This window comes from Sturnira hondurensis, unplaced genomic scaffold (assembly GCF_014824575.4).
Source record: "Sturnira hondurensis isolate 20B ecotype Veracruz unplaced genomic scaffold, ASM1482457v3 Scaffold0006413, whole genome shotgun sequence".
Lineage (NCBI taxonomy): Eukaryota > Metazoa > Chordata > Mammalia > Chiroptera > Phyllostomidae > Sturnira > Sturnira hondurensis.
The window spans coordinates 26,468,392-26,483,435 of NW_028079044.1; the positions used below are offsets into that span (position 1 = coordinate 26,468,392).

Here is a 15,044-nt window from a genome sequence, read left to right on the forward strand (position 1 = left end):
AATTACATGTGTTGCCAGAAAATGCCATAATTGGACTTAAGTGTTGGGTTTCAGTTGAGAAACAGCTGTGGTATAGAAACATACTTATTGAGCTATTTTCTGATTTTTCTTAGCTGTCTAAATTTATAGGTATGTTGTCTTTTCCTTTCATAATACTGAGTTCCATTACGTTATACCAGAGCTCTGTGTTACTTGAAGCTGTGCCAGTTTGAAGAGGCCAAGCAGGACTGTGATCGGGCTCTTCAGATAGACACCGGGAACGTGAAAGCGTACTATAGACGAGCTCTTGCTCATAAAGGACTCAAGGTGAGGAAACCTTCATTTTAATATGTTAAGTTCGCTGTGAACGAATTCTGCGGTGTCCACAAACATCCATCTTGGGACCGTGGGGTGGGAGTGAGATTACCCTGGGGTGTAATCCCCCTTCTCCACGAATCAGCCCTGAATCCTTGGAATAGGCCTCCGACTTCCCCTCATTGTAATGTGGCGCTACATAACTTCTAAGATTCCTACCAGCTGAAGAATTATGCTTTATTTCCTGATTTCCTGAGGACTGCTGCTAGCTACCATAAGTCTACTTTTAAGGGAAAGGAATGCTTTTTACTGAGTCATGCCATTGGATTTCCCCAGCAAAGGGTCAGGGTTGTCTGTGAGGTGGAAGAGGGTAGAGACAGGTCAGAGATCGGGAAGCTCATGGTGACTTGGGCTTTCAACTGGCTGGTGGTCAGTATGAGATGATAGAAGGCGTTCTTCTCTAAGAAAAACTACACTTTCAAAGAAAGTGTCATATAATTACAGTTGTATATGCTGAGTGAATGGTCACGTCTGTAGAAAATAACATCACAAGGAAAAATCAGATCATACAGAACAAAATGACTTTTTCCGAAGTGGTATTTTTTTAAAAGTCAACTTGACCAAGAACTAACAAAAATGAAATTCCCACACTGTAAGTGTGCAGGTCTTGGGTCTTTATTCTCCACAAAGATTTGTTTTAATCCACATATAATAGTAGTTTCAGGTGTACAACATAATGCTTCGCTGTATGTATACATTGCAAAATGATCACCACACTATGTCTTCTCACCATCCATCACCACACAGTTACATTTTTTTCCTTGTATGAGGACTTTTAAGATTCACTCTCTAATCAAGCATCAGATATATCTGACTATTAATAGATACAGTATTATCCACTGCAGTCGCCATACTCTACATTACATCCTCATGACTTATTTTAAGTTGGAAGTTTGTACCTTTTGAGGACCTTCACCCATTCTCCACCCCCACCTCGCCTGTGACAGCCAGCAATCTGTTCTTTGTATCTGTGAGGTCAGGTGTTTGTTTGTTTGTCTAGATGCCACATATAAGTGAGGTTATATGATAATTAGCGTAATGTCCTCAAGCTCTGTCCATATTGTCACAAATGGCAGGATTGCCTTCTTTTTATGGCTGAATAATATTCCAGTGCATATATGCACCACATTTTCTTTTATTTTCCTTTTTAAAGTATTTTATTTACTTATTTTTAGAGAGGGGGGAAGGGAGGGAGAGAGGGAAAGAATCATCAGTGTGTGGTTGCCTCTCATGCGCCCCCTACTGGGGACCTGGCTTGCAACCCAGGCGCGTGCCCTGATTGGGAATCTAACCAGTGACCCTTTGGTTCGCAGGCCAGCACTCAATGCACTGAGCCACACCACTCAGGGTATACTGCATTTTCTTTATCCATTCTTCCATTGATGGACATTTAGGTTGTTTCCATGTCCTGGCTGTTGTAAATAATGCCGCAGTGAACATGGCAATGGGATATCTTTTTGAATTAGTGTTTTTGTTTTCTTTGGATATATTACCACAGGTGGGATCACTAGGGCATAAGGCAGTTCTCTTTCTAGTTTTGAAGAACCTTCATACTGCTTTCCATATTAGGCGCACCCATTTACATTCTCATCGACAGTGCACAAGGGCTCTCTTTTCTCCACATCCTCGTCAACCCCTTCTTTTTGTCTTTTTGATAATAGCCATTCTAACAGGTGTGAGGCAGTATCTCATGGTTTTGATTTTCCTTTCCCTGATGATCGTGTGTTGAGCACCTTTTCATACACCTGTTGCGCATCTGTATGTCTATTTTGGAAAATGACTATGCAGTTCCTCCACCTAGTTTTTAATCAGATTGTTATTTTGTGATTGAGTTGTATGGGTTCTTTATATATTTTGAATATTCATCTCTTATTAGATGTGATTTACAAATATTTCCTCCTGCTCAGTAGGTGGCCTTTTCATTTAATGGTTTTCTTTACCACACAGAAACTTTTTAGTTTGATGTAGCCCCACTTTGTTTATTTTGCTTTTGTTGCCTTTGGTTCTGGTGTCACATCCAAAGAAATCATTGTCAAGAACTTACTGCCTATGTTTTCTTCTCATTTTGTGGTTCCAAGTCTTACATTTGAGTCTTCAGTTCATTTTGAGTTGATTTTTATGTATGGTGTAAGATAGTGGTCCAGTTCCATTTTTTGTATGTTGCCTTCCTTTCCCAACACCATTTATTGAAGAGACTGTCCTTTCACCAAAGAGAATTCTTGACTCCTTTGTGGTAAGTTAATTCACCATATGTGTGAGGGTTTATTTCTAGGCTACATTCTTTTTCTTTGATCTATGCCTGTGTATATATGCCCAATACTGTACTGGTTTGATTGCTGTAGCTTTGTAATATAGTCTGAAGTCAGGAAGTGTGATGCTTTCAGCTTTGTTCTTCTTTTTTAAGATTGCTTTGGCTATTTGGGGTGTTTTCTGGTTAATTACAAGTTTTAAGATTTTCATATTTCTGTGAAAAATGCCTGAAATTTTAATAGGGATTGCATCTGTAGGTTGCAATTTGCAGGGATCTGTAGATTGCTTTGTGTAGTATGGACATTTTAACAATATACTTTTTAAAAATCCTTGCCTAGGATATGTCTATTGATTTTAGAGAGAGGAAGGGAGGGAGAAAGAGAGAGAGAGAGAGACATCGAAGTGAGAGAGAAACATGAATCAGTTGCCTTCCACACGTGCCCTGACTGGGGATGGAATCCACAAGCTAGGTATGTGCCCTGACCAGGAATTGAACCTGCAGCCTTTTTAGGTGTGTGGGGCGACACTCCAACCAACCCAGCCACCTGGCCAGGGCCAATTAATTCACCTTTCATTGAGTTTAATGGATTTTGGTGCATGATGGTAGATCTGCATGACTGACAGGTCTATGCAAGCCCAACTCTTCTGGCAGGTTTACTTCATTCTGGCTGCCTGACTCTGAACTTGTTTACCTGACGGACTGAAAGTCAGAAGTTGTACCTAATGGAAGACCAGAGTTTTATATTTCCATGGAGCGAATTCTAGAAACTGTATTATAATGCAGAAAGATAATCTTAANTTCACCAAAGAGAATTCTTGACTCCTTTGCGGTAAGTTAATTCACCATATGTGTGAGGGTTTTTTTCTAGGCTACATTCTTTTTCTTTGATCTATGCCTGTGTATATATGCCCAATACTGTACTGGTTTGATTGCTGTAGCTTTGTAATATAGTTTGAAGTCAGGAAGTGTGATACTTTCAGCTTTGTTCTTCTTTTTTAAGATTGCTTTGGCTATTTGGGGTATTTTCTGGTTAATTACAAGTTTTAAGATTTTCATATTTCTATGAAAAATGCCTGAAATTTTAATAGGGATTGCATCTGTAGGTTGCAATTTGCAGGGATCTGTAGATTGCTTTGTGTAGTATGGACATTTTAACAATATACTTTTTAAAAATCCTTGCCTAGGATATGTCTATTGATTTTAGAGAGAGGAAGGGAGGGAGAAAGAGAGAGAGAGAGACATAGAAGTGAGAGAGAAACATGAATCAGTTGCCTTCCACATGTGCCCTGACTGGGGATGGAATCCACAAGCTAGGTATGTGCCCTGACCAGGAATTGAACCTGCAGCCTTTTTAGGTGTCTGGGGCGACACTCCAACCAACCCAGCCACCTGGCCAGGGCCAATTAATTCACCTTTCATTGAGCTTAATAGATTTTGGTGCATGATGGTAGATCTGCATGACTGACAGGTCTATGCAAGCCCAACTCTTCTGGCAGGTTTACTTCATTCTGGCTGCCTGACTCTGAACTTGTTTACCTGACGGACTGAAAGTCAGAAGTTGTACCTAATGGAAGACCAGAGTTTTATATTTCCATGGAGCGAATTCTAGAAACTGTATTATAATGCAGAAAGATAATCTTAAATTTGAGTAATCCTATCCCACTGAATTATGAGGCTGGCATCTTGTTTTTCTGGTTTGACTCTTACAGCTACCCGTCATTTGAGTTATGTGTCAAGGGAGTTGAACTGCAGATCTGAAAAGGCTATGGCTGTTTATACTTGCATCACTCATACCTGGACCTGCTTCCTCAGGTGACAGACTTGAGGAAGTGTCACAAGAGCCCACAGTGGCAGGTGCCCTGCCTTGAGCTGTCAGTGGAACACACTGCTTTCTTGGACCTTCTGGTTGTTCTCTAGCTGGCTTTAATTTTTTTTCCTGTGTGCCGGTTTCGAAAAAATACAGAGCTCTCCTTCCTGTACAACTGTTCTTCCCAAGAGGAGATAACTGAACATTTTACTGTTGCTTACGACGTGCTTCTCCAGTTGAGTGCCTCTTCTGTGCTAGGTTTTGGAAGCATAGAGGTGAATAAGACAGAATTCCTCCCTGATGGGCTTTACAGCCAATTAGGGATGCTACAAGACCCAGATCTCAAAACAAGTAAGATCTTGTAAAATAATTATTGTGATTAGAGTTTAAGCACATCTATTAATAGTAAATGCTATCACAAACCCATGCAATTTATACTTCATCATTTTTATAAGGCCCAATGAGGTTGATAGTCACTTTTAATGTCCATGTCCTTTTTTCTGCCACAGCCACACTTTTCTCTTTGTCTAACCTTTCCTCCTCCCCCACCCTGCACAGCCCGCTCCCCTTTGGGCCTTGTGTTCCCTGACGGCTGTATCCAAGGGAGGTCCCGTCCCCCTCATTGGGATCCATCTCAACCTTTGGTTTTCTTAACTGCATCAATGACAGTCCATACTCATTTTGTTTATTCATTTGTTTACTTGCTTTTTATTGTTTCCTTTCATGGCATGTATGCGTCCCTTCTGGCCGGGACCACAGCTGTTCTTTCTCCCATGGTGTTCCCGTCCCTGGCACACAGATGTGGTCGCGGCCACCTGTCAGGTGAATGGACCTCGCCTGACCACTCTGTGGGATCTGGCAAACCGGCCCCCTCCTCTTCCACTGCCTCCCCCCGATGCTGTCCTTACCCATCCTGTCCTGCCCTCTTGTCACATTTGCCTGCCTGTTTCGACACTCATCAAAGTGTATTTCCTGAATTCTCTAGTCTCCTTCCACCAGACAGAGTGCTCTTCAAGCACTGACTTTTCTGGAGTTGATGGAAAAAGTCGTATTGATGCCTGTGGTATTGGACTTCCATTCCCAAGGCTGTAGCTCAAATCCCTCTTTTTAAAAAAAATATTTTATTTATTTATCTTTAGAAGGGAAGGGAAGGAGAGAAGGAGAGAAACATCAACGTATGGTTGCTTCTCGTGAGTCCCCTGCTGGGAACTGGCCTGCAACCCAGGCATGTGCCCTGACTGGGAATCCAACCGCAATCGTGTGGTTTGCAGGCCCGCACTCAATCCATTGAGCTACACCAGCCAGGGCTCAAATCCCTCTTTTCAGGCATCTCACTTGGGCTCCACAGCCGTGTTATGTTCACCTCTGACTCTCTGTGCCTTGCTCATCCCAGAAATCATCTTCCTATGCCTCAGTTTCTTATCTTGAAAATGCAGACAACAGAGGTTAGTATTTAGAGGACTACTGTGAGGATAAAATAATACTTACAAAGGGCTGAGAATGGTAAGAATTGGCTGTTATCACTCTCTCAACTTGCCCTGCCGCCCCACTTCCTTGCCTTTTAGCATGGCCCCCCACCTAGGACGCGTAGGTAGGATGGAAAGGCAATGCCATTCGTTCTTGTGTAACAGGCTCCCATAGTGCTGTTGTAACACAGCGGTATGTAGAGATGTGTTACTCATACTACTTACGGTACTACAGTTTGTAAATAGTTTGCCTTTTCTTTTTTGTAAATTAGAGGCGATTTAAGGTTCTGTCTTTAAATTCATTGCTCCATCGCCCTTGTTCTGGCGTGCGCTGGGTGGGAGGAGAAGGGGCGTGGCGTTACGCCAGTCCTTCTGGATTGCCACATCACCGTGGCTATCTGTCCCCTGCCTCAGCCTCCAGTGTGTGCTGTTACTGGTAGGTCATGAAGACTGAGAGAGGTTACTCATTGTTGGAATGCTTCGCCTCCTCACAGAATTCATCTCGGTTTAATCAAAACACAGGTCCAGTCTGTAGTTCTGGAATATGGCCTGTCACATCAGTACTGTGCTGTGTTTTGTTAAGCTTAGATTTCTTTTCTTTCTTCTTGACCTCTCCAATGTGTTGTCTGACTCTTTATGGAAGAATAAATGTCAGCTCTAGCCTATTTGAACAGTATAAAACTGTGAAGGGTTTTATGGAACAAGATAATCTGGTAACAACTAATACTGCATAGCTCTTTATAGGTTTAAGTCACTCCTATTATTTTAATTCATGTATTACTTGGTACAGCCCCATAAAAACTAGAATAGACAAACTTGTGTTATTCTTATTTTAGAGATAAGAAAAACTGAAGCTCAGAAAGGTTAAGTGGGATGTTTCCAAGTTTCACTGCTAATAGGGCATTCATTATTTCATTTATTTAGCAGACAGCCAACGCCCACCAGGTGTTAGGCACTGTGGAGGTTATGGTGACACGGAATTTAACTTGAGCCTTCTGAGTCCAGATTCTGTGTTCTGTGTTTTGTAGAGGCTGTGTGCTGTGTATGGGTTACAGTACTCGAGCCCCATGTTACCTCAGAGCCCAACTTCCTAACCGTGGTACAAAGGGGACCCTGCTGTAGCCCGGCTCCCTGCCCTGCTCAGCATTCTCGCCCCCACTCAGCCACTCAGTGCCACCTCTCCTGTGGTCTGTGACAGTTGTTCCCTCTGCCTCTCTCCCTCCAGGATTATGAGAAAAGTATAAATGATCTCAATAAAGTTCTCCTACTAGACTCAAATATTGTTGAGGCAAAGATGGAGCTGGAAGAGGTGACCAGATCCCTTAAAGTGAAGGATAAAACAGCATCATTCAGCAAAGAAAAGGAGAGAAGGAAAATTGAGATTCAAGAGGTATTTGTATTTGATAATCTTTCAAAGTATTTCTGGGGGATCATATATTGGATTCTAAGGTCACGTGAGTCCTACGAAAAATTTTTTAAATTTTGTGTTTCTATTCCAATGCTTAGTGAAGAAATTTTAACCAATTATCAAGACAAATGTTTCCATTGCCATGATAATTAGCCCTTGTCTTTTCCCAGCTGGGTCCCTGGACAGTACTGGGAATCTGCGCTGGGTTCTGCTCTTCTTTGCCTGCCCCCTCCCCCACCCCCACCTAACCCCCCCTGCCAGTGTTTGTGTTGCCTCCACCCCAGATTGCTCTGGGAGGTGGAGGTTTGCATCAGGGTCAACCTGGAAAATCCCGACAGGACTGATTTTGTTTCAATGGCCCTGCACTCCACGCCCATAGAGATTTCCCGGTTTGCTTCAGACCCTTCAGCGCTCCGAGACAAGGCCGGCTTCCTCGGAGACCTTGGACCACCCCGAATTCAAACCTACCCCTGTGGTTTCAGATAACTCAGCGTCTGTGCTGGAGCTTTCTGCTTCACTTTTAGTGAGGAGTGTCAGTCACCAATTCTTCCGTATTCCTGAATACTAATCATCATCTCATTGACCATCTTACATTTCTGCTAAGAGTAAGAAGCTAAAATATGAGAGACTAGGAAGTGTTTTCCTCTAAAAAGAAAGAAAAACTTTTCAGAGGATTGAAAAGTACGAGTTTACTTCTCGATTGAATATAAAAAATGTAAAAGTAATTAAAAACTTTTAAGAGAATTGAAAAATGTAAAGTTTACCTCTCTATTAAATGTAAAGAAATAAGTAAATGTAAAAGTTATGATAAAGAGATAGAGTTGTTCAAGGTCTTTTACATAGCAGCTTTATTCATGGGAAATTATAAAAATAACAGTTTTCTTTTTCAATGTAAAAAACACTTGAAACCTAAAAAATACTTTTATGAATACTACTAATACCTTAAAACTTCTCTTCCTAAAAAATGTAGATGTCATGATTCATTACAAAGTATGTATTTCTCACTTAGAACTTGAGGAAAATACAGTATGCGTGGGTTTTCTGCCCCTTCCCATTTTAGTAAGTGTAACTTGGGACGTGGGTGGTGGCTGTTGCATGTGTCACAGCGCAGTGTTTCCCTCACGAAGGTGAGTGACAGCCACGATGAGATGGAAGGGCCCTCCGAGGAGGTGAGCGCCGGCCGCCATGCTTTGGACAAGGGCGACACCAGCCAGGGGCCACCGCAACACCTTGAGAAACTGCCCATCACCAAGCCTAACAACGCCTATGAGTTTGGCCAGGTCATAAACGCTCTCAGTGCCAGGAAAGACGAAGAAGCCTGCGCACATCTTTTAGCCATCACTGAACCGAAAGACTTGCCAGCGTTGTTGAGTAACAAACTGGACGGGGATATATTCTTCTTCCTCATTCAGTCTCTGAAAAATGATCTTCTTGATAAAGATCCCTCACTGGTCTATCAGCATCTTCTATATCTGAGTAAAGCAGAGAGGTTTAAGGTAAGCGGCAAAGTATCTTTATTAAACAAGGTTGATATCTTTTCAGGCTTTCTGTAACTTTAAAATGTTAATGTTTTATATTAATATAATTTTTCTCTTTCTTTCAGATGATGTTGACACTAATTAGCAAGGTCCAAAAGGAGCAACTTGAACAGCTTATCGATGGCCTCTCAGACACCGCAAACAAACAGTTTACCCTAGGAGACGTCCAGGCCCTGAGAAGGCAGTACGAGCTTTAAATCCCGATTACTGCTAGGTTTCTTCCATGCCACATGGGCTCTGGGAATGCTAGCGAGATGGTCCTGTAATGCCGTTGCCCAGAAAAAAACCTTGCTTGGAAAAGAGCCCTGGGTCTGGACTATAAATATTTTACTTACTTTTATACATAGAACATGTATAGCCTACAGTCTGCTTTTTATTAGTTGTAAATATTTTCTTATGTACCAAAGTTAACATCTTTATATTTCATAAGTATATTTGGAACTTTTAAGGTGTATTTTAATTTATGTCATACATTGTCTTTTAATAACTTGGTAAAAATTTGAGTTAAATTACATTTCTTTGGACTTTGAAGGAGTCCACTTAAGTGGACTTTGACAGATACGTATTCCTTTAAAGTGAATCTTCAAAAGTGAAAATCATTAACAGTGGTTATTACATCACCTTTATTTCCTGCTAATATATGTAAATCCCATTTGATACTACTTGTGTATTACAGTCTGCTAAGATAAAATGCAGTACTTAAATCCACAATATGAAATGGTTATTAAATAAATTGTGGTGATCAGTTTAGAGCTGTAAGAGGAACTTATTTTTTCTAATACGGAAGCATTGCCTAATAAGAACAAAAATTGCCAAAAATTTCTACCACTTTTTACTAGACTTTTGAAAAGCTACTTTCCCTTATATATTGCTTATATAAGTGGTAACAAAACAACATATATAAAAGCAAACTAAGCCTTTATTTCTGTTTGAATTGTCACACCCGTATTTTCCTAAATATTCAAATGCATTCTTCCCCCTTTTTTTATGCCTGTTTTAAGTATGACCGTATTCATTCCCTTAATATAAAAGGGAAAGTAAAGAACTCATCATATTGAAGCTCTTTGTAACTGAGTTGGAGAAAGGGTATTTCTTAAAATAAAACATTTGGGTTCCTATCAGTATACCATCAAATTTATTCCTATAGTCTTTAGTCAATTCTCTTTTTTTTGGAACATTTTCTTATTCTTTAGAAGTGGAGATGAAAGATGAGTATGACTTTATTCTTATTTTATTATAAAGATGACTTTATTCTTATTTTATTTTATTTTAAAGATGAGTAAGACTTTTAATTCTTATTTTATCTAATTTTTAAGTAATTGTAGAATATTTTAAATATCATTGTGGGTGAATGGTACCTTCCAAAGTATGCCATTGGTCTTTTAAACTCTTCTTTGTTCATAAATGAAAATCAACTGTAATAGTATTTAATTCGAGTCTGCCAGCAAACAAAATAGTTTTGTCTTTTTTTTTAATGCTACTAAATGTTTGTAAAAGTAAACAATGGAGTGTGTCAGTAACTTCAGAGTAGAGACATAAAAAGGAAACATCCTCTTTTGTTGCCAGTTACATACCCACCACGAGCTGCCTGGGCTAAGGTGCCTACTGGCAGCGGAAAGCAGTGTGTGAATCCCTGACTGTCCTGTTGTGCAGGACGCCACTAGAGGAGTCCATTTCTCTCCAGCAGCACCCAGAGTACTGAGGCGGCACTTGCGTTACTGAAGGGAGGGAAGAGAAAGTGAAAGAACGAGACAAGAATATCAAAGCACATTAAAGGAACCTGGTCCCTTCCGACTACTTCAGGACGTCACTGGGAAATCTGCCCACAGGCCTCTGGAGTATCCCTCCACCCTCCCCACCAGGTCTGTGGGTACCCCCAACACCCCAAGTGCTAAACCCACATGGCCACCACCTTTCACTGTGGTCAGACCCTTGGACATGTTCCTGAGTGTGGTGGCAAAAGTGGGCCCAGTCATCAGAGTGTTCTCAGAAAAACAGACCAGGGTCTGTGGGCAAGAGAGAAACCACAAACTGGAGATACAGCACCACTTTCTGGGGAAAAAAGGAGGTTTCCAGCAGGCAGCCTGGAGACTTGTTTAAGAAAAGATATGAAAGATAAAGTATTCTGCCACAAGAGGGAGCCATGACAGAGGAACAAGTCTTCCCACTCCAAACTAGGGAAACCTTGATACTGCAATACAAACACAGTGTCCCATCCGAAGGCAACCACTGAAAGACTTAAGGAAATGCCTGCTACCTCAAATGTGAAAAGAGCAACACAAAAATACGACGAATGTGAAAAATCCAGAAAACCTTACCCCTGAAAGATAATTCTCCAACAACCAAGCTAAAAGCCACAGAACACTGCAGTGCAGCTGATAAAGAATTTGAAATACAGTATTCCCCCATCTACAGTTTTGCCTTTTGCTTCTTCAGTTATAAAATGTTAAATGGAAAACCCCAGAATAAACAACTGGTGTTTTACCTTGCGCACAGTTCTGAGTAGCGTGATGAACTCTCGTGCCTGCCTTGTCCATCCTGCCTGGGGTGTGCGTCATCCCCACCTGCGCGGCAGCCACGCTGCATACTGCTCAGATCGAGGTGAGCAACACTGCAGTAGTGCAGTGCTTGTGGTCAGGTAACCCTTAGTTTACTTACCGATGGTCCCAAACACTGCAGGTGTAACTCGATTACAGTATATTGTTGTAATTGTTTTCCTTTACACTTATCGTTGATCTCCTATTGTGCCCAATTTATTACAGGTAGCTTACGTAAGAAAAAAAACCAGTATGTTTAGGGTTTGATATCTGCAGCTTCAGGCATCCACTGGGAGTCTTGGAACATATTCCCTGCTTATAAAGGTGACTACTCAAGACAGTCCAGTGACATTAAGAAGATACATGAACAAAATCATATAAAAGAACCAAACAGACTCTGGAGCTGAATAAGTCAATGAATGAGATTAAGACTAGAATAGAGAGCATCTGTATCAGAGTAGAGCAGATGGAAGACAATAACCTAGAGGATACACATTTTGAAGTCATAGGGTCAGAAGAAAAAAATCAAAAAATCTACATGATCTGAGGTTTGTACAGAAAATCCCAGCGACAACAATAAAACTGTTGGAACTAATCAACAAATTCAGTAAAGTTGTGGGATATAAAACCAATGTATTAAAATTAGTTATATTTCTATATACCAACAATGAAACACCTGGAAAAGAAATAGAACGTTTCTGCCCTGACTGGTGTGGCTCAGTGGGCTGAGTGTCGTCCTGCAAACCAAAAGGTCGCTGGTTCAATTCCTGGTCAGGGCACATGCCTGGGCTTTGAGCCAGGTCCCAGCTGGGGGGTGTGAAGGGCAGTTGATCAATATTTCTTGCACATCAATGTTTCTCTCCCTCTCTTTCTCCCATCTAAAAATAAAATCTTTAAAAAAATAGAACTATACCATTCATAATGGCATCAAAAACAAAGTACCCAGGAATAAATTTAGCAGTGAAAGATCTATACAATGAAAACTACAAGACTTTATTGAAAGAAATCAAAGAGAAAACAAATGGAAAGGTATTTTGTGCATCTGGATTGGAGGTATTAATATTGTTGAAACGTCCTTACTACCCAAAGCCATTTATATATTCAATGCAATCTCCATCAAAATTCCAAAGGCATTTTTTCACAGAAATAGGAACATCCTAAAATTTGTATGAAACCACAAAAGACCCCAAACAGCCAAAGCCATTGTGAGAAAGAGCAAAGCTGGAGGCATCACACTCCCTGATTTCAAACTACTACAAAGCTATAGTAATCAAAACTGTATGGTGCTGGCAGAAAAAGAGACACATAAAAGGGAACAGAATAGAGAACCCAGAATTAAATCACACATGAGGCTAATATTCAACAGGGAGCCAACAACACCCAATGAGTAAAGAATAGTCTCTTCAAAAAATGGGGATGGGAATAAACACACGCAGAAAAATGTAATTGGATCCCCAAATAGGTCAAAGGCTTAATTAGACATAAGATCTGGTACTGTAGAACTTCTAGAAGAAAACAAGAAGCTCCTCAACATTGGTCTTAGCAATGACTATTTTGGATATGACACCAAAAGTACAAAGAACAGAAGCAAAAATTAATGAGTGGGACTACGTCAGACTGTAAGGCCTCTGCACAGCAAAAAACAAAATGGAAAACAACCTAAAGAATGGGAGAAAATATTTGCAAAGCAGATATCATAAGGGGTTAATATCCAAAATATAGAAAGAACTCATACTACTCAATAACAAGTGTGATTAAAAAATGGGCAAAGGAACCCAAATTTTTCCCAAAGAAGGCATCCAAATGGCCAAAAGGTACATGAAAAGATGCTCAACATCACTAATCATAACTGCAATGAGATACCACACCCATTTGAGCAGCTGTCACCGAAAAGAGACAAGTGTTCGTGAGAATGAAGGAAACGGAATGCTGTGCACTGTTGGTAGAAATGTAAATTCATTGAGCTATTATGTAAAACTGGAGTTTCCTCAAAAAAATAAAAAATGGAACTGCCTTTTGACCCAGAGATCCTACTGCTGGGATTATGCCCTAAGAATCCTGAAACACCAGTCCAAAAGAATATGTACGTAGTCAGTATCCGGAAACAACCCACACCCGTCAGTAGATGAGTGGATAGAAAAGCTGTGGTACATTCACACACTGGAGTGTTACATGGCCACTGTAAAGGAACCCTTACCCTCCTGCAACAGCATTGATGGGCCTGGACATTATTATGCTGAGTGAAATAAGCCAGTCAGAGAAAAACAGATACCCTAGGATCTCACTTATACCTGGACTCAGATGAACTAAATAAACCAAAATGAACAATATAGAAACGGGGGCCTGGACACATGGAATAGACCAACAGCTGGCGGGAGTGGGGTGGGGACTGGATGGAGGTGAAGGGATTAGCCAAAGAACACACCATATTTTGCTGTGTATAACCTACATTTTTGGCCCAAACTTGCAGGAAAAAAATCTTTCATTTTAATTTTTTAATTCAATCATTTATCTATATTTTGCATATAGAGATCACTATTGCTTTCTACAGTACACATTCAATGCGAAAGCATAAAAAAATAAAAGAATTAAAAACATTTACATAGATACAAAATTAGTACTACCCATGTATAACGCACCCCCTTATTTTTCCCTAAAAAATTTGGGCAAAAACTACACATTATACACAGCAAAATACAGTATATGCACAATCCATAGACACAGGCAACAGTGTGGTGATGGCCAGAGGGAAAGGGGAGCAGGGACAGGATGAAGGTGGGCAAAGGGGACGGGAAATGGGGGCGTTTGTACTAGTGTCAACAATAAAAATAAAGTTAAAATAAAGATAACCCCTCCTTTTAATGAGTTTCTATGGCTGATTTAGAAGAAACAAAATAAAAAACCAAGTACAAGATACTCTAGTTGGGAAGAAAAAGCATCAGTGACATGTTCAGGTGTCGAAGTTATCAAAAGGTCCAAGTAGAGTAAATCAAGAACATTTTCAGGGAGAGGTAAAGTCTAAGCCGGGCCTTTAAACAGACTTGGGGGTTGGGGAGGCTGTGCTCAGCAGGACTGAGTGCTTTCCTGTAGGACTCCAGTGTCACAATGCCCCGAAGCAGCCCCCAACCCGCTGCTGCAGGGTGCTTCACGGTGCAGCCAGCAGAAACCAGATGGACGTCTGCAGACCAAAGTGACTAGGTTTTCTATTTTTCTTTAGGGTTTCGGTAGTGACCTAAGTCAAATCCAAAAATAGCTGAACATTTAATCTTATGAGCTACCACTTCACCTCTTTTATGACAGTTTCCCACCTGTAAAATAGGACCAAACATTTGCTGTAATTAAGCAGTGGTTGGGAGGATTATTTCAACACACACAATTTTAATTCTGATTTATATTTCTGTTAAAGCAAGGGAAAATATTTCACTGGGATAGATATGATAACTAACATACAATAATAAATGTTGGCAAATAAGTAAATTATAAACCACATTTATTACTGATATGAATGTAAAATGGTGTAGCTTCTTTAGAAATGTTTGGCAGCTCTTCAAAAAGTAAGGGGTACCATACAACCCAACAATTCTGCTCCTAGTATTTATCATACACAAGACAACTGAGAACATATGTTCATACAAAACTTGTACACAAGTATTCATAGCAGCATTGTGTATGCTGGCCAAAAA

The 15,044-nt window shown here is 40.5% G+C and overlaps 1 protein-coding gene across 1 annotated transcript in view; it reads left to right on the forward strand.

Annotated features, from left to right (window-relative positions):
• The window catches only part of SPAG1 (sperm associated antigen 1), a 49,345-nt gene extending 39,712 nt beyond the window's left edge, over positions 1-9,633 (forward strand). The window contains exons 16-19 of the mRNA XM_037048281.1: positions 180-306; positions 7,104-7,268; positions 8,414-8,782; positions 8,890-9,633. Of these exons, the coding sequence (XP_036904176.1) occupies positions 180-306; positions 7,104-7,268; positions 8,414-8,782; positions 8,890-9,021 (793 nt within the window). The 3' untranslated portion in view covers positions 9,022-9,633. The remainder of the gene's footprint in view (positions 1-179; positions 307-7,103; positions 7,269-8,413; positions 8,783-8,889) is intronic.
• Positions 9,634-15,044: the final 5,411 nt, after the last annotated feature.